The sequence below is a fragment of the Stegostoma tigrinum genome, chromosome 9, assembly GCF_030684315.1.
Source record: "Stegostoma tigrinum isolate sSteTig4 chromosome 9, sSteTig4.hap1, whole genome shotgun sequence".
Lineage (NCBI taxonomy): Eukaryota > Metazoa > Chordata > Chondrichthyes > Orectolobiformes > Stegostomatidae > Stegostoma > Stegostoma tigrinum.
In genome coordinates this window covers 62,708,790-62,735,711 of record NC_081362.1, presented here as the reverse complement: position 1 = coordinate 62,735,711, position 26,922 = coordinate 62,708,790, and the positions used below count along the sequence as shown (strand labels likewise).

Here is a 26,922-nt window from a genome sequence, read left to right as displayed (position 1 = left end):
ATCCATTGCACCCAGTGTGGCTTCCTCTACATTGGAGAAACCAAGCGGAGGCTTGGGGACCGCTTTGCAGAACACCTCCGCTCGGTTCGCAACATACAACTGCACCTCCCAGTCGCGAACCATTTTAACTCCCCCTCCCATTCCTCTGACGACATGTCCATCATGGGCCTCCTGCAGTGCCACAATGATGCCACCCGAAGGTTGCAGGAACAGCAACTCATATTCCGCTTGGGACCCCTGCAGCCCAATGGTATCAATGTGAACTTCTCAAAGCTTCAAAATCTCCCCTTCTCCCACCGCATCCCAAAACCAGCCCAGTTCTTCCCCTCCCCCCTCTGCATCACAAAACCAGCCCAGCTCGTCCTGTCCCCCCACCACATCCCAAAACCAGCCCAGCCTGTCTCTGCTTCCCTAACCTGTTCTTCCTCTCACCCATCCCTTACTCCCACCTCTAGCCGCACCTCCATTTCCTACCTACCACCTCATCCCGCCTCCTTGACCTGTCCATCTTCCCTGGACTGACCTATCCCCTCCCTACCTCCTCACCTATACTCTCCTCTCCATCTTCGGCCCACCTTCCCCTCTCTCCTTATTTATTCCAGTTCCCTCTCCCTATCCCCCTCTCTGAAGAAGGGTCTAGGCCCGAAACATCAGCTTTTGTGCTCCTAAGATGCTGCTTGGCCTGCTGTGTTCATCCAGCTCCACACTTTGTTATCTTGGATTCTCCAGCATCTGCAGTTCCCATTGTCACTGCATCCCTATCCAAGCTGTTCCAATGCAGCAACAGCACTGGCATCCAACTAAAGATGTGGAAAACTGTCCCAAGTATGTTCTTTCCACAAAAATTGGGACAAATCCAAACTAACCATTACTCCCCCAACAGTCTACTCATGATCATCAGCAAATAGATAGATTACAATGGCCTGCCTACTGGTGTTCAGTTTGGGTTCCACCAGAGCTACTCACATCCTGACCTCATTACTCTTAGTCCAGAAGTAGAAAAAAGATTGAACTCAAAAAGGCAGGTAAGAGTGACTGCCCTTGATATCAAGGAAGCATCTGACTGGACATAGCATCACAGAGCTCTAGCAAAATGGATGGGAGTCATACCTCACACAAAGGAAGATGGCTGTCATTGTTGGATGTCAATCATTTCTACCCTAGTACATTACTGCTGGAGTTACTGACGGTGGGTGTACTAGGCCAATCATCTGCTTACTTATGAACCTTCATCGTAAGATTAAAAAGGGAACCAATTTGAACATCATATTTAATATTGTTGCCGAGTTCTCAGAAACTGAAGCAGTTCACGTCCATATGCAGCAAGACCCGAAAAACTTTTAGGCTTGAGTTGCTAAATGGGAAGTGACAATCCCACTACACAGTGCCCAGCAATGATTATCCCCAGCAAGAAAGAATCACACCCTCTCCCAAGATATTCAGTGATATTACCTTTCGTAAATTCTCCAACATTAACATTCTGAGGCTAGACACTTAATGATCCAACAGTCCAGCATATTAGTGTACCAACATGCTACATCATGAACAAAGCATGTTCACATTGTATTTTGGTCATCAAGAAGCAATGCCAACTGCTTCCTCAAATAAAGGAAGAAAAATATATTAGAAGTAAGCCTGATTGCTCTAAAGCTCCTCCAAGTGGCCTGTCACACTGTGTCAAGACTTTTTCCCAGGGCAGGACTGACTGCCACGAGGGGTCATAGTTTTAAGGTGTTAGGTTGAAGGTATAGAGGAGACGTCAGAGGGAGGTTCTTCACCCAGACAGTTGTGAGCGCATGGAATAGTTTGCCAGTGGTAGTCGTGGAAACGGAGTCATTAGTGACATTTAAGCGACTGCTGAACATGCACATGGACAGCAGTGAATTGAGGGGAATGTTGGTTAGGTTATTTTATGTTTGGATTAGGATTATTCCATGGCACAACATTGTGGGCCGAAGGCCCTGTACTGTGCTATACTTTTCTATGTTCTACGTTCTATGTAATAGGAGCATCCAATAAAGACTGAATGCCAACATACATCATAGTTTCCTCCATAGTAAAGGAGACATCCTTTCTCAAAGCCAGCAATATGTGACAAATAATTCAGTCTTTGACTTAGGTTTGCTTCCAGGATAACAATGGTAACCCTGCTCAGTGCCCTGCCTTGTCGTCATTATAAAAAAAACCTCTGGAGGGCCAAGGGCTCAAGGACTCTGGCTTATTTGTGTATGGGTGCAGAGAAATCCTTCCAGACCTGCTCTCCTGGGGGGAAATGGGTCACATTGCAGTCTGCTGAAAGGATGCATCTGGGGCATAGGCACGTACTTCTCCCCCATCTGTGTGCATTCACACCTTGCTGTCTTGCTGAGCGGAATGGCTAACATCTAGGTGCCTCAAACCCTTCTCAGATACACACACTGGACTAGGTCTATTGCTAGGCCACAGCATGTGGCAAGCAAACATGGAGCTGCCTGCAGATGGTGCTGCTGTCCTCTCCCTGGTCAAATCTGGGGGAAGCACGGTGGCTCAGTGGTTAGCACTGCAGCCTCACAGCGCCAGGGACCCGGGTTCAATTCCCGCCTTGGGTGAAAGTCTGTGTGGAGTTTGCACATTCTCCCCATGTCTGCGTGGGTTTCCTCCGGGTGCTCTGGTTTCCTCCCACAGTCCAAAGATGTGCAGGCTAGGTGGATTGGCCATGCTAAATTGCCCGTAGTGTTCAGGGGTGAGTGGGTTATAGGGGGATGGGTTTCGGTGGGATGATTTGAGGGTCATTGTGCACTTGTTGGGCTGAAGGGCCTGTAGAGAATCTAATCTAACTAAGACTGGAGGTCGCCTGCTTGTTTGTCAAATGGACAATATTGGAATCTGAAAAGACGCTAAGAAAAATAAAATAAAAAGAAAAAGACTAATAGGGATAAATGAACAAAAGTAAGCTGGTAAATATCTATGTTTTCAAATTGCTGCAAGTTTGCAAAATACTAAAATCAAATATAGCTCTGCAATACAGTTTCATAAGCAAAATACTAATTATTAATAGTAGCAATCCTTCTTTTACAAGAAATTTATTTCAATGAAACAGTCCTCTAGGGATCTGCATCTCAGGCATTACCAACAAATTTATATACCACTTGTGCATAAACAAAAATGAATTCAACTAATGTAACTGCATAATTAAATGTGGACAGCATGGGTATTTGATACAGCGGTATACATATATTTTTGTGGAGGATCAGGATTATAGTAGCTGTTGCAAGGGTTTTCATTAATGCTGTACATATAATATATCAAGGAGTAATCCTACTTTAAAGCCATGTTTCTTGAGTTATTATCTGAAAAATATAATATAAAATTGCTTTATTCTAATCCAAAATCAAAAAGAAAAAAATAATCTTGACACGTCACTACAAATTACACTAGTCTAACTAAAAATAAACCATGTAGATCGTTTCCATAGATTCCAACAATTAACCTCATTGCAACCTTGTGAGAATGTTCTTAGTTGCTGCACCATCAAGCTTCTGCTTTCAAGATCCTAATATAGCTCTTTAATTTTTGTTTCATACACTCTTTCAAGATCACAAAATTGTTGAAATCATTAACACCTTCACTCCTACCTCTACAGTCTTCGTACTTTTGAAGCCCATATTTGATGTCACCTAATCAGTACTTTTTGTTTTACTACCCAAACTATTTCAACTTTTCATTATCCTCCACATTGAGGCTTAACAATTAATCTCTGCTTCTACATCATAATACAACAGAGATTGATTTTCCAATTGTAACAAAATTGAGGCAATATAGCATACTCCCTTCATTCAGCTCCCACTTGTCAGTGAAAATGTGGTGAATATTTTCTATCCACTATCATGGTGTATTTAAACAGTAAAAAGATACATCCAAATTAACACCTTATGAGCCTTGAGATAACAGTGTAGAGCTGGATGAACACAGCAGACCAAGCAGCATCTTAGGAGCACAAAAGCTGACATTTTGGGCCGAGACCCTTCATCACCCCTCCAAACCTGATGTACAAAGTCAGTTGCAAACTGGGCTGCATAAGCTGGGTTATGATGGGGGCTTAAACCCATCAGCAGGAGGAGATATTGTCCTTCAGAGTTGCCAGCAAATCCAACCTGATTGCAATGAATGTGGGGAGGAAGGAAGGAGAACTACAATCTTTAGGGTGCATGTCAGGTACTCTCTAAAGACAATACCCATCCCTCCTCCTGCTACTTCTAGAACACTCTGACAACAGGGATAACACCTCCAGCCTGCCCATACCAACTATATTATGGGATGCACAGGGTAACAGTGGAGTCAATTGAGCTTTTAATCAGCTTAACTGATATAATTATTTACAGTAGTTAACTTTTTGTGAGCAGGCTGTTGATTTCTACAACCAGATCTTCTCTGACCTCAGATAGTGGCAATTGCAGATGCTGGAGAATCTGAGATAACAAGGTGTACAGCTGCTTGGCGTGCTGTCTTCATCCTTCTCTGACATGAGTTGCTTGATATCAACCTGCACAGCCATCCACAGATTCTTCCCCTGAAAGCTAGCAGTCTTCAACCAGTTATGCTACTATTACTGGGTTAGAATTGAATAGGAGCAGTAGGAATGGCAAAGACCCATAGCCCGACTCCTCTCACCTCCCCCTCCATGACAGGCACTGACAGAATGCACACAGCTGTATGCAATGTTGCAGAATTTTAGTTCAAACTTTTATTTGGAATGCTTAATTGGCCTTTATTTTTGTATTATGGCCAAATGATGGACAATAACAGACAAGGTAAGGTATGGGATTGTTAGCGAATTAGAACTTAATGTACTAGTACTGCAGTCAGATAGATTTTTCATAGTTCTTTCTTGGGCTGGTTAGACTAAGATAAAGTGTGAAGCTGGATGAACACAGCAGGCCAAGCAGCATCTCAGGAGCACAGAAGCCGATGTTTCGGGCCTAGACCCTTCATCAGAGAGGGGGTCGAGGCCCGAAACGTCAGCTTTTGTGCTCCTGAGATGCTGCTTGGCCTGCTGTGTTCATCCAGCTCCACATTTTGTTATCTTGGATTCTCCAGCATCTGCAGTTCCCATTATTCCTTCCCAAGAAAGAACTAAGTCAGTTATCCTATTCTTTTCATAAGAGATAGGGGAAGTCATGGATAATCGGATAATCCCCGACTCCACTTTCCTGCCCTTTCCCCATAATCCTCTATTCCCTTACTAATTAAAAATATGTCTATTTAGCCCCGAGTATACTTAATGACGCAGCCTCATCAGAATAATTCCATAGATTTCTATTCTCTTGATGGAAGGAACTGTTAGTTATCCCTTTGTTAAATGAATGACCCCTTACTCTGAAATTATACTCTCTAGTTTCTTCCACAAGGGAAAGCAATGCATCTACTCTGTCAAGTCCCTTAAGAATCTTATATTTCTCAATAAGGTCTCCTCTCATTCTAATGAGTACAGGCCCAACCTACTCAATCTCTCTATACGCGAGGTACCATGATTTCCCTACTTTTCTACTCCATTACTTTTGAAATAAAGGCCAACATTCCATTTGCCTTCCATATCACCCGTTGAACTTGTATGTTAATTTGTGTGATTCATTCACAAATTCCTCTGTGCTGCAGCTGTCTGCAGTCTTTCCGATTTAAATAATATTCAGCTCCTCTATTTGTTCTGCCAAAGTGCATAACCTCACATTTTACCACATAACATTCCCTTTGCCAATTTTTGTCCACTCACTTAACCTGTCCATAGCCTTCTGCAAAAGCTGCATTATCAACACTATGTGCCTTCCCATCTATTTTTATGTCGCCCAAAACTCAGCTACAGTATATTCACTTCCCTCATCCAAGTCATTAAATTCCTCTGCTTCCTTCCATTCTTCAGCAGCTCTGTAATCTGTACTGCAAGGCTGCTCTAGAGAGGTAAAGGCAGTGGAAGCAATGTTTTAGAACCTCATGGTGTTCTCTCCATCATTCCTTACGGGGAGAGAGACAGAGTCATGGAGCAATCTATTCATTCATTTTCCCAACCAGGACATTAGGCCTCTGCCTTCTGAAAAAAAATTCCCTCCTGAGAATCGAAAAGCACAGAGCTGCGTACACTTCGGCTGCATATCTAAAATCACAGATCACCTGCTCCAATGAGAAAAATAATCCTGTGGCTGGGATTATGGAAGAGGAATGGCAAAGCAAACAAATGTATGGATAAGCTCAGTGTTTCATTTCAGTTTGAAGCTTTTCTTCTGAATTTGAGCCCATTTTGTTTAAAGTCCACATTTTTAAGGTACAAGGTAGGAGGTTTACAAGGGATTTGAACAAATATCCTTTTTTCACCCAGAGTGGTGGGGGTCTGGAATGTGCTGCCTGTGAGGGTAGGTGAGGTGGGTAACCTGACAACCTTTAAAAAGTGTCAGAGATAATGGGAACTGCAGATGCTGGAGAATCCAAGACAACAAAATGTGAGGCTGGATGAACACAGCAGGCCAAGCAGCATCTCAGGAGCACAAAAGCTCCTGAGATGCTGCTTGGCCTGCTGTGTTCATCCAGCCTCACATTTTGTTGTCTAACCTTTAAAAAGTACTTGGATGAATGCTTGAAGTATCATTACATTCAATGTACAATTTTGGAAAACAGTTAAGTATAACCGATCAGAGCATAGAAGTCTCTCTGCAGTGCAGGTTCAGAGATTGCATTATGCTTAACTGATTTGTTACTGAATCACTACTGTTAGGAGAATGCAATTCCAGTCTGAGGGATGTAGACTGGCAGTTTTTGTGACCAAATGGACATAAGGATTCAAATTAGAATATGTTTACATAAAAGAGTGACAAAAGCGTGATGTAAGGAAACACATTCTTGTATCAGAAGGCATGTTTAGAATCTTCCAGCATTATTAATTATGTATCATATCATTAAGCTCTCTTATTGGATAAGTGAATTAACCACTTACCTTAATCAATTTCAGGGTGAGATTCATTTTATTTTCTATGACAGTTATGCAGAGCATTGATCAAGTTGCAGAGTCAAAGTCTAGGCTACTTTACAATAGGAAAAACATTCAGCATCAATTTGTATCAAAACTAAAATTTCAAACTGGTGCTAATTTTGTTTGTTAGTTATTCAACACCAGCTTGCAAACTGAACCATAATACAACAGCAGATGGCTCTTGGAGGCCACTACAGCAAATTCAAACCATTCTGTCATGGAGTCAATTGTTCTTTCCACAAACAGTGACTGGTCTACTGCGCATTTCCAGTAATTTCTCAACTCTAAAATATATTTCAATTTGGCCACCCCAGGAACACAGTTTACAAAACAAAAACTACCCAAAGGAGAAATTATTACAATAATCTAACATGCACATTGCCAGATGTTTTTGTAAAAAAATGCATTGAGAGAGCTTTGGTATATATTTCTAAGGGATCATATTTACTGGATAGGACTGCAGTTTTACAGTGTCAGAAGATCATGAATTGATAAAATCTTCCAAAATCTTGAACACATCAACCGGGTTGAGACTTTGCTGTAATACTGTGGTGATGCCATTGAACCAAGGTTCTGTTTGCCTTCTCAGATAAGCATAACAGATTCTGGCCAAAATTTCGTCAGGGTGCAGTAGAAGTCCTGATGTGTGGACTAATATGGGAATTGCCTGGAAAATTAAACCACTAATGGACAATTCTCTACTGCCTGAAACACTGTGCAAATGACTTCAGCTCTGAGCTAGAACTGAAGACCTCAGATAGCTCCATGGTACTTACCTGACTACTACACCCACATGACCACCATCTCCTGAACAGATTCAACTAGCCCCAAACACTTGATCACCTGCTAACCACTCCTTTAGACCCCTGACATGACCCGACCACGGGACTACGCTCCTGAGACGACCCAAGTATCCCCAGGTCACCCAGGCTCCCCCACATCAAAACTGCATACCCCTCAACAAGCCATTTACTCCCAAACCAAACTGACTACTCCCGACCAACTGACTACTGATTTACTTACCACAGCAACCCGCTCAGTCACCAAGCACATCTCTTTGACTAGAGACCTACTCACCTGATTACCCATTCACTCATCTCACCTCACCCCCAACCACCTACACCCCCACAGCTTCACTTCACATCTCTGCTCATCCATCTACCCACCCATTCACTAATCCACACTCAAAGACAGAAGTTTTAGACTTACCAGACAGAATATAGTAGCTAGAGCTGTAAAAAGGGAGTGTGTCATGCCTTCTCCTGACTCTGCTCCCCTGTGTTTGCTGTGGAACACTGTGCTTACGTTTTTGCTCTGGTCAGGATTTGGAGATCGTGGAAGAAATGTGCAGTAGGGTGGATTGGGAGAATGTTCACACACAGAGGTAGTGCACTCTGCAATATCCCTGCTTGAGGCACTCAGGCCCCTATAGAACAATTCAAAAAGGAATAACAAAGTTCTGCTGGTCATCTGCTATTTGCCTCAACCAATATGACAAGGATTACCCGCTCTTTTGCATTTGTGCTGAGCTTGCTCTGTATAAAGTTGGCTACAATATTTCCTGACATTAGAACAGCAGATACACTTTCACAGGTTGGAAAGCATTACGAAATGTGTGAAGTCATAAAAAGCATATTAATTCATGTTCTTTCTCATATTTGGAATTCATTAAATACAAAAGTACATGAATGCAGTAAATATGAAGTGAGAATGTATTAGACACTTGTTTTATCAAAGTAATTTGTATCAAACTAAGTCCACACTGATCAAGTTATAATAATGCAATTAAAAAATGCTTTTCATTATTGGATAAATTATCCCCCATCAAAAACATTTACCGCGCAATTGCTACAAAAATAGCACACTTTAGAAACCTACCATGCCAGCTGGATCAAAGGATTTATTACTTTTACTCATGGGGTGTTTTAATCATTTTTCTTGTGGAAATACATTACATCACACAGATGTCCATAAAATAGTTGTGTTTTCTTCAGTAATTTCTACAATAATTTCTTCTATTTTAAAATCAATATCATTGAATAAGGACTGGCAATTACTTGGAACAACATTGTTTATGTAGACCACAAACCAGTGAATGAAAATAAATCAAGCAAACAACAGTAACACATTATCTACAAAAGCCAGATGATGCAACTGCACAAACAGCAGTCATGATCTAGTGTCATTACAATGATTCACACCTAGTTTTATTGTATAATCCAGCAAAAGAGTTTGAAGCTTCAAGAAAAATTTGATGTCAGTAAAGGCAATAATAACTGAAGTGAGGGTCATTTTCTGTAAATTGACAGCAGCACATTATTTTTCCAATCTGCAGAATCTGTAAAGGAGCAGTGAAGAGAAAAGGGATAAAAGTGTAGGAACTTTAGTGAGCTAGCTCTCCTATGATAATGAACTAGTTACAATTCCCCTTTTACAAAGGCAGGTTTCAAAACATACAAAGAGTTTTGATTTCCAATTGTTACACAGTAATTCCTGCTGTGAATGCTGCTCAGCTGCAATTCCTTGACATCAGGCCACATGCTATTATTTGCTTCATAAAAGCAAACATGCAAATTATTAATATTGTGAAGTACAATGATGCTGACGGCACTGTAGCAGTTTATGTTCTGACGAGTAAATAAGAGAAAAATTATGTCCCATTGCATGAATTAGTTTAAGCACAAAGGGCAATGGAGGATGAAGTTTTACCTCCTGATAACTTATACTCAATCTTCCTGCAAGTGTACCAAATGCCAAATTGGCATTGACTTCCCTCACTAGTGTGGAGTTCCGTTGAAAGATTATTGACCTGAAACATGAACTCTGTTTCTCTCCAGAGATTTTTCCTGACCTGCTGAGAATGTCCAGCATTTTCTGTTTTTACTTCAGATTTTCTGCATCTGCATCCTACATTTGTTCAAGTGTTGACGTTATCCAACAACTTGAAGTCAGCATATGACAATTTGAAAGTTAAAATGTCGTCCTTATCGTGGTTTTAAGATTCCGATCAATATCGGTGTTAGATTATCACAAGCACATTTGACACCTTGTAGTCAAGGTAATTAAACTTTTAAATGTTTCAACCATTAACTCAGACGGTTCGCATTCTGTCAAGCTTCAAGTGAGATAGAAAGGCTATACAGTCCCTCCAGGAAGCCATGATTACTGAGTTTCTATTTATCTTTGGAAATGCTTATTGAATTTCAAAATGTGTCTTGTAGTTATCTCAGGAAGAAATCATAGTCTGGTTCCAACAACGGTTGAATCTACAAGGATAGTCAACTGACTTACGGGAGTCATTTATAGGACTCCTTGCACCCATTTTAAAAAAAAATTAACTTTCTTTATGAAATATAGAGCATTCTGGCCATATATTTATGACATAACCAATGCAATAGATACTATTTATATGGCCAATCAGAATACTTTGACAAGGCTCCTCCTAAGTCTCTTGAATTAAATTGCACTCAGAAAATTGACAGAAAATTATTCATCTGGTTGGGAAATTGGCCGAGTGACAGAAAATAAAAGTGTAGGAATAATGGGCCAGTACTTCCACTGACAGGGTAAAATTAGTGGTATCCCACAAAGATGAGTTAGTACTTAGCTCACCATATTTATGGATAAACTTAGACAATAAGATTGAGTGCCATTTGGCCGGATGTGCTGATGGTACAAAGATTACGGGCAATATAAATAGTGGAAATGGAAGCACAAAATTAGAAAGAAAACAAAAGGAGAACCCAGAGACTGTAAGCACCAGTTAGAAGAGAGACTGCAAGGAGGACTCAGAGGCAGTTGCCACAACTTAGAAAAGCAAGTGAAAGGAGGACCACTTGGTCAGTAATGTTTAGTGCTGGGAGGTTTACAGGACACAGTAGGGCACCGCTTGAGGGTCATCAGGGATTGACAGCCTGCAGATATATGGACAGTGAATGGGTTGATGTGGAGTGTTGTCACCTCTTGAAGGATCTCACGTTGCTGGGTTTCACAGCCCCCTCCCTTACAGCTCAAGTCACTTCTCCCACCCACCCTGGCATGGTGTCATTTACTTTCATTGCCTTTGCGTGGTTGCAATTTCTAGGAAGACAAAGTGACAGCAACCTGGTCTCAGAGTAATTTTCAAGTCGTTTCGTGTCAGTGAAGCACCAAAAATCCAAATTCTCATTCTTGCAGTCTTCCCTGTAAATCCCATGGGCTTTGTACCTCATTAGATCACTACCTGACCAATCTATATGAGCCTGTACCTGCCCACCTTTGCTCTTCCAGACCCCAGAAATGAAGTGATCATAGATGATTATGGCAGGTGTGCTCATACACTGTCTCCCCACAGAAGCCAGTGTGGTCCTTATTGCAGACAAACTCCCCTCCTGCATGACCCTATTCGCAAACATGGTTTACCATATCTTCTCCTTAGATAAACAATTGCCCCTCTTCACAAATGCTATCCTCCACCCACCTTCCAGCTTGCAGCCCCTAATCGCCCACAGGTAGGTTCCCCAATCTCCTCACTGCAGCAGCAGCAATGTTTTGTCCCATCCCTCTCACCCTGTGCCTTTATTGGGCAGAGTTTCTGATGACAATTCAACAAATGAGTCTTTTTGTAAAAGCACAATTTAAAAATTGTGATGGCAGAAAGTATGCACCTACTTTTAAAACCAAAAATTAATTTATGGCCCATTCTTCTGGTACCAGAGGCAGAATATGGGTCAGACCACCATACGGTCAGGCAGTATACAAGATTTCACTTTTCACTGTTTGAGCACAATTCTTGATGCTGACAGCAGTAAGGCTCAGCAGGTTCCTGATCAGTGTGTCCTCAAATTCAGCCTGTCACTCTTAAAGCCATTCTACCCCACTTAAAGATAGGCCTTGACTCAGTGGAAGGGAGAAGCTACTGAACACCTGTACTGACAGTGTCTGCAAGTAGGCTCTACACAAATAGAGCATCATTGAATGTGGGAGCTCCTAGTTGGATACATATGATGCTGCAGACCTTAACACTGGAGACTGGCAAGACAGGACATGCATTTGTGGAGAGTAGGGGTATCAGGAGGCTGCCTCTCTGAAGGGAATGGCAGGGTAGTTCAAGAGGTCAATTCAATACTGGAGTCTGATTCCACAGAAGACCTGATAGCAGTTACTCGAGATCACTTCCTGTTAATATTTGAATGGCTGACCCTTTAAAACGGCACCAGTGAGGGATCTTGCAGCTGAATGTTCACATTTGATGAAGAAACAAAATGTGTTCAGTAAGACTACATGATCAAAGTGCAGAGACTTGGCATCTGCACCAGCAACAGCCTAGAACCCAACGTTTGGTCTTAATAACATATCATGTTCACCTTATGCCGTATCATTTTAGACTTTAAATGCTTGTTTTAAAAAAAAAACTAACATCAAGAAATTGAACTAGAATGAATAAGATGTCCGATGAGGGAGTCTATTCAGATATCTGTTCCTAATCTTTCTATAATAAATAGAGGGAAGATTGAGAAGAATCATTAAGTCTATAGGAATCATTACATATAATAGTGAATATAATAGCTGCATTTATGTGGTCATTCTGATTAATGCATTTGTTTCTTCTCCATTCCCTGCCAATGACACTTTACAGCTTACAGCATTTTTATACACTTGCTGCTTCTTTGTACAAAGGATCGTCTGTAGGTCCTTCTGAACCTATACAAAATTAGCTTAATCACCCGAACTAACACATATTTCAACATGTTAGTTTTAATAACAACTAGTTTACATATTTCACTCATTCATAATCAGGTAACTCATTTATTCATATCTTCTTAATTCACAGAAACTTATTCTCAATTACAAACTTAATTCTTTTTACCAAATTGCAAGGCTTCTGTAGAAATTCATTTCTAGAACCTTTTATGACAAGCTATAGTGTCCAGACCTGTTATACATTCATTTTGACTTTACTTATAAGGTGAGAATCCTGTTTAAGCAGAAAATGCCAGTGATTGAGTGTGGAGTTTCAATAAGAAGGTGGAAGTGTCAGGGAATGGGGCATAGACAATTGAACTGACATGATCATTACAAGTGTCAATGGATGTTAATGAACATCTCTTGAGTCAGTAGGCTTGGTGAATTATCAGCCTGATAGGTATCATTAAAATTGTACTTCAATAGCAATCTTAACAAATGTTATGGAATACAGAAAGTGTGATAAGATTATCCTTTTACAGTTTCTTTTAAGACAATAGATCTGATGTTGACAAAGATATAAAACAAGGTCAATGATAAACATGAGGTATCAGTTATAGCTTAATGTAGCACTCTGAGTCAGGAAATTGTGTGCTTATATCTAGGCTGCGGATTCAGTGTATTTCTGTCCAATATGCTGCTGCCTGAGATGTTAAATGAGGCTTGATTTAACCTCACAGGTGAATGTGAAAGATCCCATTGGATACCTCAACAAAAATCAGGCAAGTTCTCCTTATTGTGCTGGCCAATATTCAACCAAAACCACCAAAATACTTCCATCAATTTTGCTTCCAACTTCAATGTTTCCTCAATTTCTCTATCTTTGTTTCCAGAGATAAGCTATTCCTCAACACCCAACACAAACCACAGCTGTCTTCCACAGCTGCCTTTTCCAGATTTGCTCCCACCTTATACCTTCACTTCTCTGTCTCCATCACATCAGTTCTGACAATGCCACTTTCTATACCAGTGTGACTGAAATGGCTTCCTGTTTCCACAACTGAAAATTGTGTCTGATTATGCTCTTTCCATTTCATACACTCTAACCCCTTCTTCGTCAATTTCTACATCCAGTGGATTGTGCCTCACCATTTCCACCAAGTCTAGTACGATACCTCCAGCAAAAATAGTTTCTGATTTCTTTTCAACATTCTGAAGGGGCCATTCATTTCATGATACCCGGATCCATTCTTCAATCATCCCAACATCCAATTTCTACTTTCCCATGCAAGTACAAGAAGAGTAATGTTTGCACTTAATTCTGTCCTTCTCAATGTCAAGGCTCCAAATGTTCCTTCCAAGTGAATTAGCAAAGCTCTTGTAGCTCTTTATAATGAGTATACTGTATTTATAGAGTCATTGAATCACATCATTGAATAAGGCCCTTCGGGCATGAATCTTTAGGATAAAGCCTGTAGAAAGTTATGATGTGAAGTTATTAAAATTCTCAACCCTTTTAAAAATAATTAAAAGGCAGAATGCCCAAGTCAGAGAAAGTTAAAAAAAAAACTGTTCCAAGAGTTACAATACCTGTTTGTTAGTTTTTGTAAAAATATCATGATATCTTTATAAATGCTTAGCTAAATTCTACAGATTATAATTACTTCTGCAGAGTATTCCTAAATTCAAAGCTTGATAATTAATAACAATTCTTTTAATAAAAATTAAGTTGAGTCTTGGAGTCACATGTAGGTCAGGCCAGGTAAGAATGCAAGTTTCCTTCCCTAAATGGCATTAGTGAACTAGATGGGTTTTTCTGAACAATGACAACAGTGATTATTAGGCTTTTAATTCCAAATTTTTTTTTAAAAATTGCATGCAAATTTCAGCATCTACCATGGTGGGCTCTAAACCAACATCCCAACACTACCTGGATCGTTGGACTAACAGCTTAGTGATAATACCAGTAGGCCACCATCTCATGATGACGCTGTATCTGCATATCTCAAAGCAGTTTGCAGCAGTTGAACAATTTCTGAAGGAGATGAGAAACAACAGGTCTCAGTTTGAAATTAGGGAGCTGATGCTGAACATTGAGCACTGAAATACATTACACTGTCCAGAAAATCAGGTGTCTAGTTTTGTGCCTAGAATACACTTCAGCTCTCAGCATCACCCTAGTGTTGGTGGTAAAGTCAAAAGGAAACAGTAAGTCAGCACATAAGACAAGGCCTGGCATATCAGACCTCCAAATGCCATTCACATTAATGCCAACCCCACTACCTGAAAGGAATGGCTGCAGTAGATCTTCAGCGCTGCAACTCCTTTAAATACTAATTTCTCATCATGTGAAGGGCAGAATTCTCTGTTTTTGTATTCGTTTTAACACCTAGATTATTGAATAGGAAAAAATATAGCCCAATTTCCAAATCAAATGTTTTCATTGGTTGTGACAACTCTATATTACTGACAATATGGTAAGAGTGAGGGACTGAATGAAGTGCGAACAAAAGCTGAGTCACTGTCCTCACCCACAGGTGATCAACTGATAAACGAGGCCTTTCCATCATTTTGTCCAATATTGTTGTTACCCTGTGCCCTGCCTGCAATCTTTTTCCTTATGCTCAGTATCTACCTTCTCCGTGTCAAGAGGGCACCTGGTGCACAGCAGGCAGCTAGCAGTCATTCAATGAGCAGATCTCATGCAACATTGGCTCTTTCATACACAGCTGTGAGGAGCACCTGAATAGCAGTGGCACTCACATCATCATCCTCTTGATCTTTTGTTTAAATGTTAAGGAATATGTTTTTTGTTTTTTTTTCCCCCAATAAAGCCATTAACAGGGAGCTTTGAATAAAAGAAATATTCCCGATGGACTTCTCTCAGCCTTTAAAAGCTATCATTGTATCCTGATAAAAATAAAACCATTATGTAATGCAGCATAAATCAGGCACGGGAGAAAGCTTGATTCAGTCATTAGGAAGATAGCTAATTATCTCAAACAGTAATCATGATCTCTACGATTACTATACTAATTGGATGTAGGTTGTAGGCAGACATACACATTGCACACAATCAGATTCCATTCCTGTCCATTTGAATGGCTGCTGCAGCAGAGCTGAGTCGGGCCACAGAAGCCAGTTAGTGCCAGACTCAGAACTTGCAGGGTCGGGACCAGTGGGCAACAACAGTGACTCAGTTTCCACTTGTGCCCCATTCAGCCCCTCACTGTTATCATATTGTCAATAATATAAAGTCACAACCCAATGAAAACTCCAACAGTTGATTTGGAAATTGTGCCTTTTTTGCTATTGTATAACCTTAAATGTTAAAATGAACAAACAGAAAATCCAGCCCTTTACATGAGAATGATGAAAAATTGGTAGAGTTGTGGGCAATGGCACAAACAACTTTGCCATGAAGTTTCAGCAGGGAAGAACTACTAAAAGCTATAATGTTGGGTGAAGCTACTTTTTCACGCTATTAACAGACAGTTAATGAGTCTCTGCAGGCACGCATGCTGAGTTAGTTCAGGACATGAACTACACATTCAATTCAAAATGATGTATTTTTAATCCTCCTAAGTATAAATCAGCAGGTTTTCAAAACATTGGGGGTTTGTTCCCTGAGAAGTATGGTTGCAAAATTGTTGCAGCAAAGCCTCTTCGTAATCCTCCCAATGCCACTCCTGGCTGCAGCTACTATATTAATTTAATGAGAGATCAAAACTTTCCTTGGAGCTTTCAGCCAGTTCTTAACCCAAAGCAGTTGGAGTATCTTAGAGGAGGGAAATTGGCCTGCTGCATTGAACATGGCAAGGCTATTACAAGGACAGAATGCAGCTGTGAACTGGAGCAAATAATGTTAATATGTAGACATTATCTCCGTGAAACAGAGAGAGGGGAAAAAGAACTGTAATTCTTTTGGCAGCACAGGCCTTGCTTAAATGAAAACTGCTATTGTTAAAGATTCAATAATCCAGACCACTGCACTGCAGGAGAGAAGAAAGATTTATAGAGTAGCAACCACATCAGTAGTAAATGCAATCAAAGTATCACAGCTTCAGGATTGCATCCACTGCTCACATTTTATTAGATGGTAACTAAACGGTTCCCTTGGTATTTGTTGCTTGTGGAGATTGTGACTTTTTTTTAAAACTGAGTGCAGGCTAACTGAACTCATAACAAGGGGAGATGCTTCAAATGTAAATGTGTTTGGTTGCAATAGTGCTTCACCTCTCTGCACTTATCATATAAATAATAATAATTGTTTAACTAATGTTGTCTATGAAAGCAATGCTAGGGAAAGCCAGAAAGAGGACATTTTTCACAATTTATTCATTAAAAGCCATTGACAACATAAGGTACAAGATCAGTATGATTTCAGAATTATCTTCCTGGACAGCTTCCGTATAGGCAATTATTTCCAGATGAGTACTGAATTGCTTTGCCATCTTATGCAATGAGTGAATTTCTAATGACACATACAGATTAAATTTAAAGAAATATAATACATCAGAATAAACTAATTACTATAAATTACAAACAGAATGTATTCCCAATGTGTGGCACCATTAACGATGGCCACTGACAGCCAGTTGTGCATGTAACAATGCAAGTGCACAGAAATGGTAATACTTCAGCCAGGGTCTGGTTAGTAATTCAGAAAAATTCTGCAATATCTACCCAGTTTTTGTATTGCAGTCCAATTTCGGTGGGGTCTGAATTTCAAAGCCAGCAGACTAAATATTGCTAACCAACAAAGTGCTCACTGATGGGACATTGTGATACCCAGAAAGAAGTTAATCTCATTACGAGAGACTGCTGATCACATTCCTGAAAGACAATGAGTTCACTGGAAACAACCATAGAATATTACATTTTCTGGAGTATTGTATTGTTACAATACCATACAGAACTTACTTAATTTGGAAAAGTTCTGAAGAACAGTCACTGGCCCCAAAACATGGACTCTGATTTCTCTCCACAGATGCTGCCAGATTTGTGCAATTCTTCAACTCCTGTCCCGTTTTCCAGCACATTCTGTTTTGTTTCAGATTTCCAGCATCTGCAACTTTTGTTTTTTTTTTAAAATTTGGAGCTGGAGACTCCCCATCAGGAGGTGAACCCATTGTGTCCTATTGTGAAGGATAGGACAAGAGTTGAGAGGTGCTAATTCCAGTGACTAGGAAGAGAGGTTAAAACAAGATTTCTGACCATTCAGAATAGGAGAACCTGGAGAGAGAGGATGGTCCAAAGATGCAACTTCACAAAGGAGTAACTCTCCGCTAGGCCTGATCAGTCTGAGAAAGTACAGGTAACATGCAATTACACACACACACGCACATGAATAGTTTAGTCTAACTGTAGAATTTCAGTATGAAGTTGCTTTAAGCATTGTGATTGTTCAAACAGAAATTTATGTGCTGGGATTGTTGCTCGATATCACTAGCAAGCATGTGGGTCATGCAGGTGAGACAGGTCGACAAACAGGTCAATAAACAGCTCAACAATTTCTAACTGGACTGATCATGGGATAATTCAAGTTGTGCAATTCTTCAACTCCTGTCCCGTGCCACACTTAATCCTAATTAATGCTCTAAATTCTGTGCGTACATGTGTAGTGTTCCATCTAATGCCATCCTTAAATGCAACCTATTACAAAAAGTTCACCATTTTCATAAATGACTTTTCATTACAGTTACTTTCTAACTCCAGCAATTGCACACAGATACAATAATTGCTTCAATAAACCATGCATCTTGTAGATTAAGATGCTAGATATAGAGATTATAAAAAGTCTACCCTGGCCGCTGCCTTTAAACACCGTATGCTGTAATCCAACTAGTCCATGAGGTCAAAAGGCTGTGATCTGCAATGTCCTAAATTCATCAAAGGCCTGGAGAAAAGTGCATACGTTAGCCAATCCCCTTCAGACAGTTAGAACACATGAACAACATTTCAGACATTCACAGAGAACAAGTTATGGGCCTCTTGTGGTACAGTGTTAGTATCTCTATCTCTGATTCAGGAAGCCTGGGTTCAAGTTCCACCTGCTCCAGAGCCATGTAATAATATCTTTAAGCAGATTGATTGAAAATATTAAAACAAATAATGCAAGTGGGCTTTTGTAATTCATAACTGATCTTTGCTTTTAAGTTGGTTGCTGTCTTCACAGCTTGCTTTGTAGCTACTTGCAATTATTTGCTCTCTTTCCATTTCAGGACAAATTAAGTTCATATAAAATTCTTAAAACTGTAGCAACTCTGCTACCTGTGCTTCATGGAATAGACCCGCAGCATTGGTAAGCAAAGGCTCAGATACTGGACAGTTCAGGGGAATGTTACACTATCCTGTGTGTGATGCAACTATGCTCAATTTACTATTCACTAGTTCTTTCCCTCTGTTGCTTTGGCTGGAATGCTGCAATTTCTCCACAGTAATACAAAAAAGGTGACAACAGGAACTCTTTAAGAGCCACTATCCCCAATAGTCCAGCTTTTTGCATATGATAATGAAGAAGTCACAGGAGTAGAACATTTAACCCCTCAAGGTTGTTCCATCATTCACTAAGATCCTATTTACCTGTTACTGGCCCACATCTTTTACGATCCTTAGTTAACAAAAATCCATCAATCTCAGCCTCAAAAACATCTGATCTCACAGTAATTGCCTATTCTAGAACATGCTTCAAACTGCTACAACCCCTTTTCCTAAATACGTTTATCAAAAGTCTGGGTCTAATTTTCACCAGCAGAGATGGTTCCTCACTATCTATTCTATCAGTTCTCTTTAATGCACTGAAAACTTCAATTAGTTAATTTCTTGATCTTCTAAATTCCAGGGAATGCAACACTGTTTTGTGTAATTTCTTCCCGTAATTTAACCATTAGTGACTAGGAGCCGGATTTTCACCCTGACATGGGGTCAGCAATAGAGTCAGAGTGTCGTACATCATGGAAACAGACCCTTCATTCCAACTCGTCCATGGTGACTAGGTATCCTAAACTGAACTAGTCTCATTAATCTCCATTTTGCCCATATCCCTCTAAACCTTTCCTATTCATGTACCCATCTAAACAGCTTTTAAATGCTGTAACTGTATCTGCCTCTACCACTTCCTCTGGCAGCTCATTCCATACACATACCACTCTCTGTGTGAAAAACTTTCCCTCAAGTCCCTTCCAAATCTTTTTCCTCTTGTGTTAAACTGATGATTTCTAGATTTGCACTCCCCTTTCTTTGGCCAGTCATCTTATCCATGCCCCACATGATTTTATAAACCTCTACAAGGCTACCCCTTATTCTCCGACTCTCCAGAGAAAGAAGTCCCAGCCTGTCCAGCCTCTCCATGTAGGTCACACCTTCCAGTCCTGGCAACATCCTTGTTAATTGCTTTCTACACCCTTTCCATTTTAACAACATCATTCCTATGACAGACTGACCTGCATTGTACACAATATCCTAAAAGTGGCCTAACCAATGTACTGTACAACCACATTAGTGCCCCCAACTCCTGGACTTGGCACTGACAGATGAAGGCAAGCCTGCCAAATACGTTCTTCACCACCCTGTCCACCTGCAATGTCACCTTCAAGGAATTATGTATCTGTACCCCTAGGTCTCTCTGTTCACAACAGTTTAAGGACCTGGGTACTTTAAAGTGCACTACCCCAACAATTCCTTTTGGACTGGCAATGTCTCCAGCATTTCACCGTGAGAAAGTGTCATGTTCTATCTTTATTTTTAGGTCCAAACCTCGAATCATTCTGTATTATACCAAAATTTCCATTTATTTTTCCATTCACTTTAGCAATTCCTCTGGAGCCATGCTGATATTTAAATGAGATGCTCTTTTATTATGGTCAATGGTCTTCCTAGTTGAGTGATGCAAACTCCATTTCAATTTTTAAAGGACATGCTTTGATTGGAAGCCCAGGTTTATTTTTCAATAAATGTCCATTTTGATTCATTTGTTCATATTTTAAAATACAAAGTAGCAATCAACAGAAGAGAAAGAATTCTGTTAAATCTAATGTTCCTAAGCAATAATAAAGGGAAAAGAGTCATCTGGATGGAGGAAAATTCTTTTGACCTATTAGTAATCTTAGGGTGAACTGAGTTCTGAAGAAGGATCACCGGACCTGAAACATTAACTCTGATTTTTTTCTTCACAGATGTGTCCAGACCTGCTGAGCTTTTCTAATAACTTCTGCTTTTGTTCGGGTGAACAGAGTTGTTGATAGAAATTAAAGTTTAACTGAAAAATCAATTGTCACTTAATTTCTTCTTTGGTGAAACTTATCCTAGCCTGAAGCTTCAAAGTACATTTTGCATTTTCTCAACTGGTTCAATAGTTCAATTATCAATATCATAAACAAAAGGCTAAATGGTTAATTCACATGTTTGTACTGAAAATGTCAATGCTGTTCTAAAAAATCTGGATTTGTCTTTGTCCTACACTAATTCATCTGCATCTGATATCACAACAGAGTAATGTGATTTATTCCAATCAATTTTATTAATATTGAAACAACACCACAGAGGCCAATATCCTGTCATCAAGTCACCCCTTACTATATTGTACTGGACAACAGATCCGGCTTCCTCAGACCCAGCTCTCAGAGTGAACAGAAGCTCTGATAGTCCTGTTCATATTTGACAGCCAGGGCTCCCTGATTGGGGCTGCTGACCTGGTCCAATCAGGGAACTCATATTCTATGAGCTATACCTGGATGATCTCATTACAATCACTACAAACATGTATCTGTCAGTTACAGCATTTTATGACGGTCAACTGAAGGTTATTTGACAAAAAATGGTGATGGTATAATGGTTACTCTGGAAATATAACCTATTACATGAAAAGTACTAACAACTGAAACTGGTATTGTCAACAAAAAAAATCCAATACTAAATTCAAAAAAAAACTCCATTCAAAATTAACATTTTATTTGAAAACTATGAGACATCAGGTTGGCATTTTAAGGTTGCTACATAATCATGGTTAAGACATCAACCCAACATTTCAAACACGAAAGCAAAAACAGAAATTGCTGGCAAAACTCAGCAGTTCTGGAAGCAGCTATGGAGAGATAATCAGGGATAATGTTTTGGCTCCTGTGACCCTTTCACAGAGCTATTCTGAGGAGGGGTCACTGGACCTGAAACGTTAAGTCTGTTTTCCCTCCAGAGATGCTGCCAGACCAGCTGCGGTTTGCCAGCAATTTCTGTTTTTGTTTCTGATTTCCAACATCTGCAGTTCTTTTGCTTTGTTTTTTTGTTTAGTGTCCCCCAAAATTTCAATATTTGCAATTTCATGCTTGTGTTTCTGTAATGCATAGGATGGTACCACAGGGATGACTAGCCTTGGTGAGGAATACAATCAACATGGCTATATGATACTTGAGAATATTTTCAGAGCCTTCTACTTTTACATTGAAATGTAATTTGTAGCACAATTTTTGCCGTAACTTCCACATTTTAATTGTCTTATTCTGTTAATACTAAACTTCCACAAACACTACAGTAATAACATTTTTTTGAAATGAGCTAACACCTGTTTAAATTCAGCACACACTGGAACATAGTATGGCTGCATTAGGTGCTTATATCAAGCACATAAGTGAAATATTTATCCAGATGTATGCGGATAATCCACCAAAAGGGTAATAATACCTTAAAGTAGAAGCAATAAACAGATGCTCTATCAAAAGGATGACTGGATTTCTGCTTCTGATTGTTTTAAAGAGAAACTGAAACAGATCATTGGACCCATTAACTCAGTGTTTTCCTTCCTACACCACCTCACCTAATCTGTGGAAGACTTGTCCCTTGAAATATTAACCTGTCTTTTCCTTTGTCAGATGTTAATAGTGCTCCAAAACATTTCTTGTATTTATTTTAGTTAATTCAAATATTGAAAGTTTGCAACATGTTACACCTCAAAACCATTAAACTGAAGAAAAGCAAACGCAAATTTCATCTGATACCACCTTAAATTATGCAGCTACATTTAAAAAAGGTATTACATCGCTTATATTCTTTTAAAAACTCTTTCTTGTTAAATAAACTGGGTGCCAGTTTTGGAATGGCATGGTGGCTCAGTAGTTAGCACTTCTACTTCTCTGCACCAGGGACCCAGGTTCAGTTCCAGCCTTGGGCAAATGTTTATATAGAGTTTGCACATTCTCCCCATGTCTGCATTGATTTCCTCTCGCAGTTCATGGATGTGTAAGTGAAGTGGACTGCCCATGCTACATTACCCATAGTGTCCAGGAATGTGCAGGCTAGGCAGATTAGCTATGGGAAATGCATGGTTACAGAGATAGTGTAGGTCTGGGTGGGATGCTTTTCACAGGGTCATGTGTAAACTCAATGGGCCAAATGGTCTGCTTCCACATTGTAGGAATTCTATGATTCTATGACCAGATCAAAGCCACATTAGCAACTTACAGCATTAATTGTAATATGGTACATGGTACTACTGAAAAAAAAATTGTTTCTCTTAACTCACAACAAAACAATAAAATTATAGATTTGTTGGTATAGAATTGAATTTTGCAAATTGCATACTGTTCAGGTAAATTAATATCACTGGAACTCTGTGTTGAAATCATTGACAAAATACAATCACAACCTGTTAAGCTATTAACAACAATTAGAACAAAAACTGTTGCACCACAGATGTGAGGGCATCAACCAGGATGTATGAGGATGGATGGATGGTCCCTTGAAGTGTACATACTGTAAATTTTTATTTGCTGAAAGAATATAATCAAATACTTGGGAGAAAGTAAAAAGACTTACCCTTTTTCTAAGATTATATGTTAGGATAAGATTTCTTGAAAAGGAGTTTGCAAAGGCTGTATAAAATTCCAGTACTTTCTGCAAGGCATCTCTTTTGATAACGTGAAGGTCACAATAAGTCAGGGCTCTGACATTGACGCATGACTGAGCCAGGGTATTTTCCTTCCAGAAAACATCTCCAAAGACATCCCCTTTCCCTGGGCAAGATTTAAAAAAAACAATTGAGTTACAGAGTTGTGACATTTTTACATTATGAGAAATGTTTGTTCATTTATTTTCAACACTGATATTCTATAACAGATAATATGTCAAAAATCATGTCAAATGCTAACATGATCATATGAAGAGACAACAGAGTGTGGAGCTGGAGGAACACAGCAGGCCAGGCAGCATCAGAGCAGCAGGAAAGTTAATGTTCCACTGATGCAGCCTGACCTGCTGTGTTCCTCCAGCTCCACACTGTGTTTTCTCTGACTCCAGCATCTGCAGTTCTTGCTTTCTCTGAATGATTGTATAAAATTCTGTTGTTCGTCTTTTTAGAAGAACCGTTTATTTTATGTCAAATTACTTCAGTTAAGATAAAATACATTGCAATACCACACATTGCACAACTTCAACATCAATTATTTTGAAACTGAGCAGGTAATCATATTGTGTTAAATGTATTCGACGGCTAAACAATCAGACTTCATGATGCAATATGTGTAAAACTATGATATAATTATGTATACTGACGTACTTCAAATTTTTTTGTAAATAAGAAGCATCTTTCCCCAGGCATTAAACATTTCTGTGACTCTGTAACAGAACATTAGCTGGGTCTCTGGATTAAGAGCCCAGTGATCATACCATTCGGCCCTCACCTCCCTTTGTGTTGTACTAAATGTATGAAATCACTACATATTCTAAGTGCAGAACAAATCAGCGTCATTTAAAATGTCCGTGTGGAATTCTTGGCCCAAAGCCAAAACCTGTAGTTTAAAAACTGGTCCCAACAGCATGATAATATGTTTAGAAACAACATGCTGAAGTATCTTTACTTCTTTTATTGCTATCAGCCTTACAAAACCTTGAGCCAAAAAAGAGCCATTTTCTTCCTCTGTAATATGCTGCTTGTGCTCCACATTCATGTTTGGGGCACTTCTGAAAGATGTGGTAACGCAATAAACAATTATTTTGTGCCACATTCTCCTGGCTGGCTGTTTCCTTCAACAAGAAAAGTGACACACACCAGCAGCATTTATAATTGAGGTAAGGTGGATAAATAATGGTTGACAGCCTTAACTGTACCACAGATGGGAGCATTGTGGACAGCAAAGTCATGGGAGCAGCAGCGATACAATGCAAGTGCTTTCTTTATTAGACAGGAGAGGCTGTCACTAGATCAGTCCCATCACTAATAGAAGAAACCGAATTGGGGAAATACTCATTCAGTGGCAAGGCTCTGACATGGGAATACATCAGTCTTGGTGTTTTCCACCTGTAAAGACTAAAAATCCTTCAAAATTTTCAGCTCCAATCTCCTACTGTGCAGCTTCCTCCTCTAGATTGACAGGGTGCTGACGTAATGGGGGCTCCTACGCAAAAAAGCTGACTTGCTGTGCAAAAACTGTTATTAACCTTAATAAGCTTCCCATCACAGTCACACAGGTTGCCAAGAATGGGCACAGCCACCTTAGGAAATGCGACAGTGGGCAGAAACATGTTAGCAATCCTGATCAACACAGTCCTTACAAAACTTTCTGGGTTCGTTCTCTTGATCCGAACCCATTTCCAAGAGGAGGAAAATTCTCCCCAGTGTTTTCCACTGCAAAATCAAGTACAGGCAGCAGCTGTCTTCTGTGATGTAACGGCTCAACAAACAAAAAGGTTTCCTGATCTAAAAGAGTACATACCAAAAACACAGAAGTATAAAAGCATAACATGCGAACAAAAGGATAGCACTGGGTGTGGCAGATGTCACCTGACAGGTGTACAACCTACCGTCATTTTAATCTATTTCCTAAAGTATTGCTTATGATATTATATAAGCACTGATGCAGTGACAAGTTGTACAGGTGAGACACTTATTTATGAGCTTAGGGATAGCCCTATGATGATGAGGAAATGTCACTTTGAAGGGTCTGATAGTACTTGCAGTGGATTCAAATATTTGTTCCAGGGGAACACTGAAGAGAACATGTTCTGGACTTTAAAGCATGTGATAAGATTTGAGAACCAGGGATCTTAGATCACAGAAATGATTTAAGGATGCTGAGCATTTTGAGGTGTGTCAGGATTTGCAGAGGCAGAAAAAGTAGCAGAATGAGGAATAGACTTTACAGCAGAAAGCTACAGTCTAGCAGGGTTGGAGGTATTCAGGATTTAACAGGATCGAAGAAGACTCACAGACTGTTGAAATCTATCACAGTCCTAATAAAAACACAATACCCTGAGATTTTACCTAAAAATGCAGCAGGTATTAAATGGCCAAAAAAGGCAAAGAACACTAACGGTATCATTGTGATTTTTACTCCAATTTCTCCAAGTTTCTGCTCAGCTCAGCTTTCTAACAACGGAAACATTAAATGATATAAACAGGCATGTTATCAAAGACATCTTGTGCAATCACTGATGTCATTGTTTAGAGATCAAATGTGAACATTAAGTGATTCCTTATTTTGTGCAAAACACTCAAAGGTAAATGTAAATTTTTACAGTGTCATCCAAACTTTTAAAAACTTCCGATAGAAAAATATGCCTATAATATTTCATATAATAATCCATGAGTAATATAGCTATTACAAATCTTAAGTCTGCATTCACTTGCTGTCCAAATTCATGTGTTATTATTAAAAGTGTCTGTCTATGTAATTCCAAGGTATCATTACACCCCTTCAGTTTCTTAAGCTTAAATATACCAATTATGTCAATATGAGGATTGAGCTGGCTAAAATAGATTGAGAAAATAGTTTTAAAAGTATTACAGTAGACAAGCCATTAAGCACATTTAAGGAAATAATTCATAACCTTCAATGAATATGCACTCCACAAAGAAATGAGTCCACAAGGAAAGTGAATATACCAGTGGCTAAATAAAGTGGATAAGAGTAGCATTTCATTAGAGCTTGAAAATGTTTCCCAGTAGAGTAGTTAGCCTAAAGATTGGTAAAGTGTTAGAAACCAATAAAGAATAATCCAAAGAAACAAAAATAATGTGAAGAAACCATCAATCAATATAAAAACAGATTGTAAGAACTTCAACCAGATGTGTAAAAAGGAAGAGAGTAGTGAAAGTAATTATATGTCCTTTGGAAGCTGACACAGGAGAAATTATAATGATCATAAGGAAAATACTAAGATAATTTAAACAAATTACTTCACAGCATGTTTTAACTCTAGAGTTTGCCTGTTATGTCACAGACTGGAAACAGAACTGTTTAAAATGACCGTTGTTGTAAAATACTTCCTTA

General features: G+C 39.5%; 1 protein-coding gene across 2 annotated transcripts in view; it reads right to left on the bottom strand.

Moving 5' to 3' along the window:
- Positions 1-26,922, bottom strand: part of kcnh1a (potassium voltage-gated channel, subfamily H (eag-related), member 1a) — a 243,938-nt gene that overhangs the window by 70,397 nt on the left and 146,619 nt on the right. For both annotated transcript variants that reach the window (XM_048535533.2, XM_048535532.2), the window contains one exon: positions 23,471-23,667. In XM_048535533.2, coding sequence (XP_048391490.1) covers positions 23,471-23,667 — 197 coding nt within the window. The remainder of the gene's footprint in view (positions 1-23,470; positions 23,668-26,922) is intronic.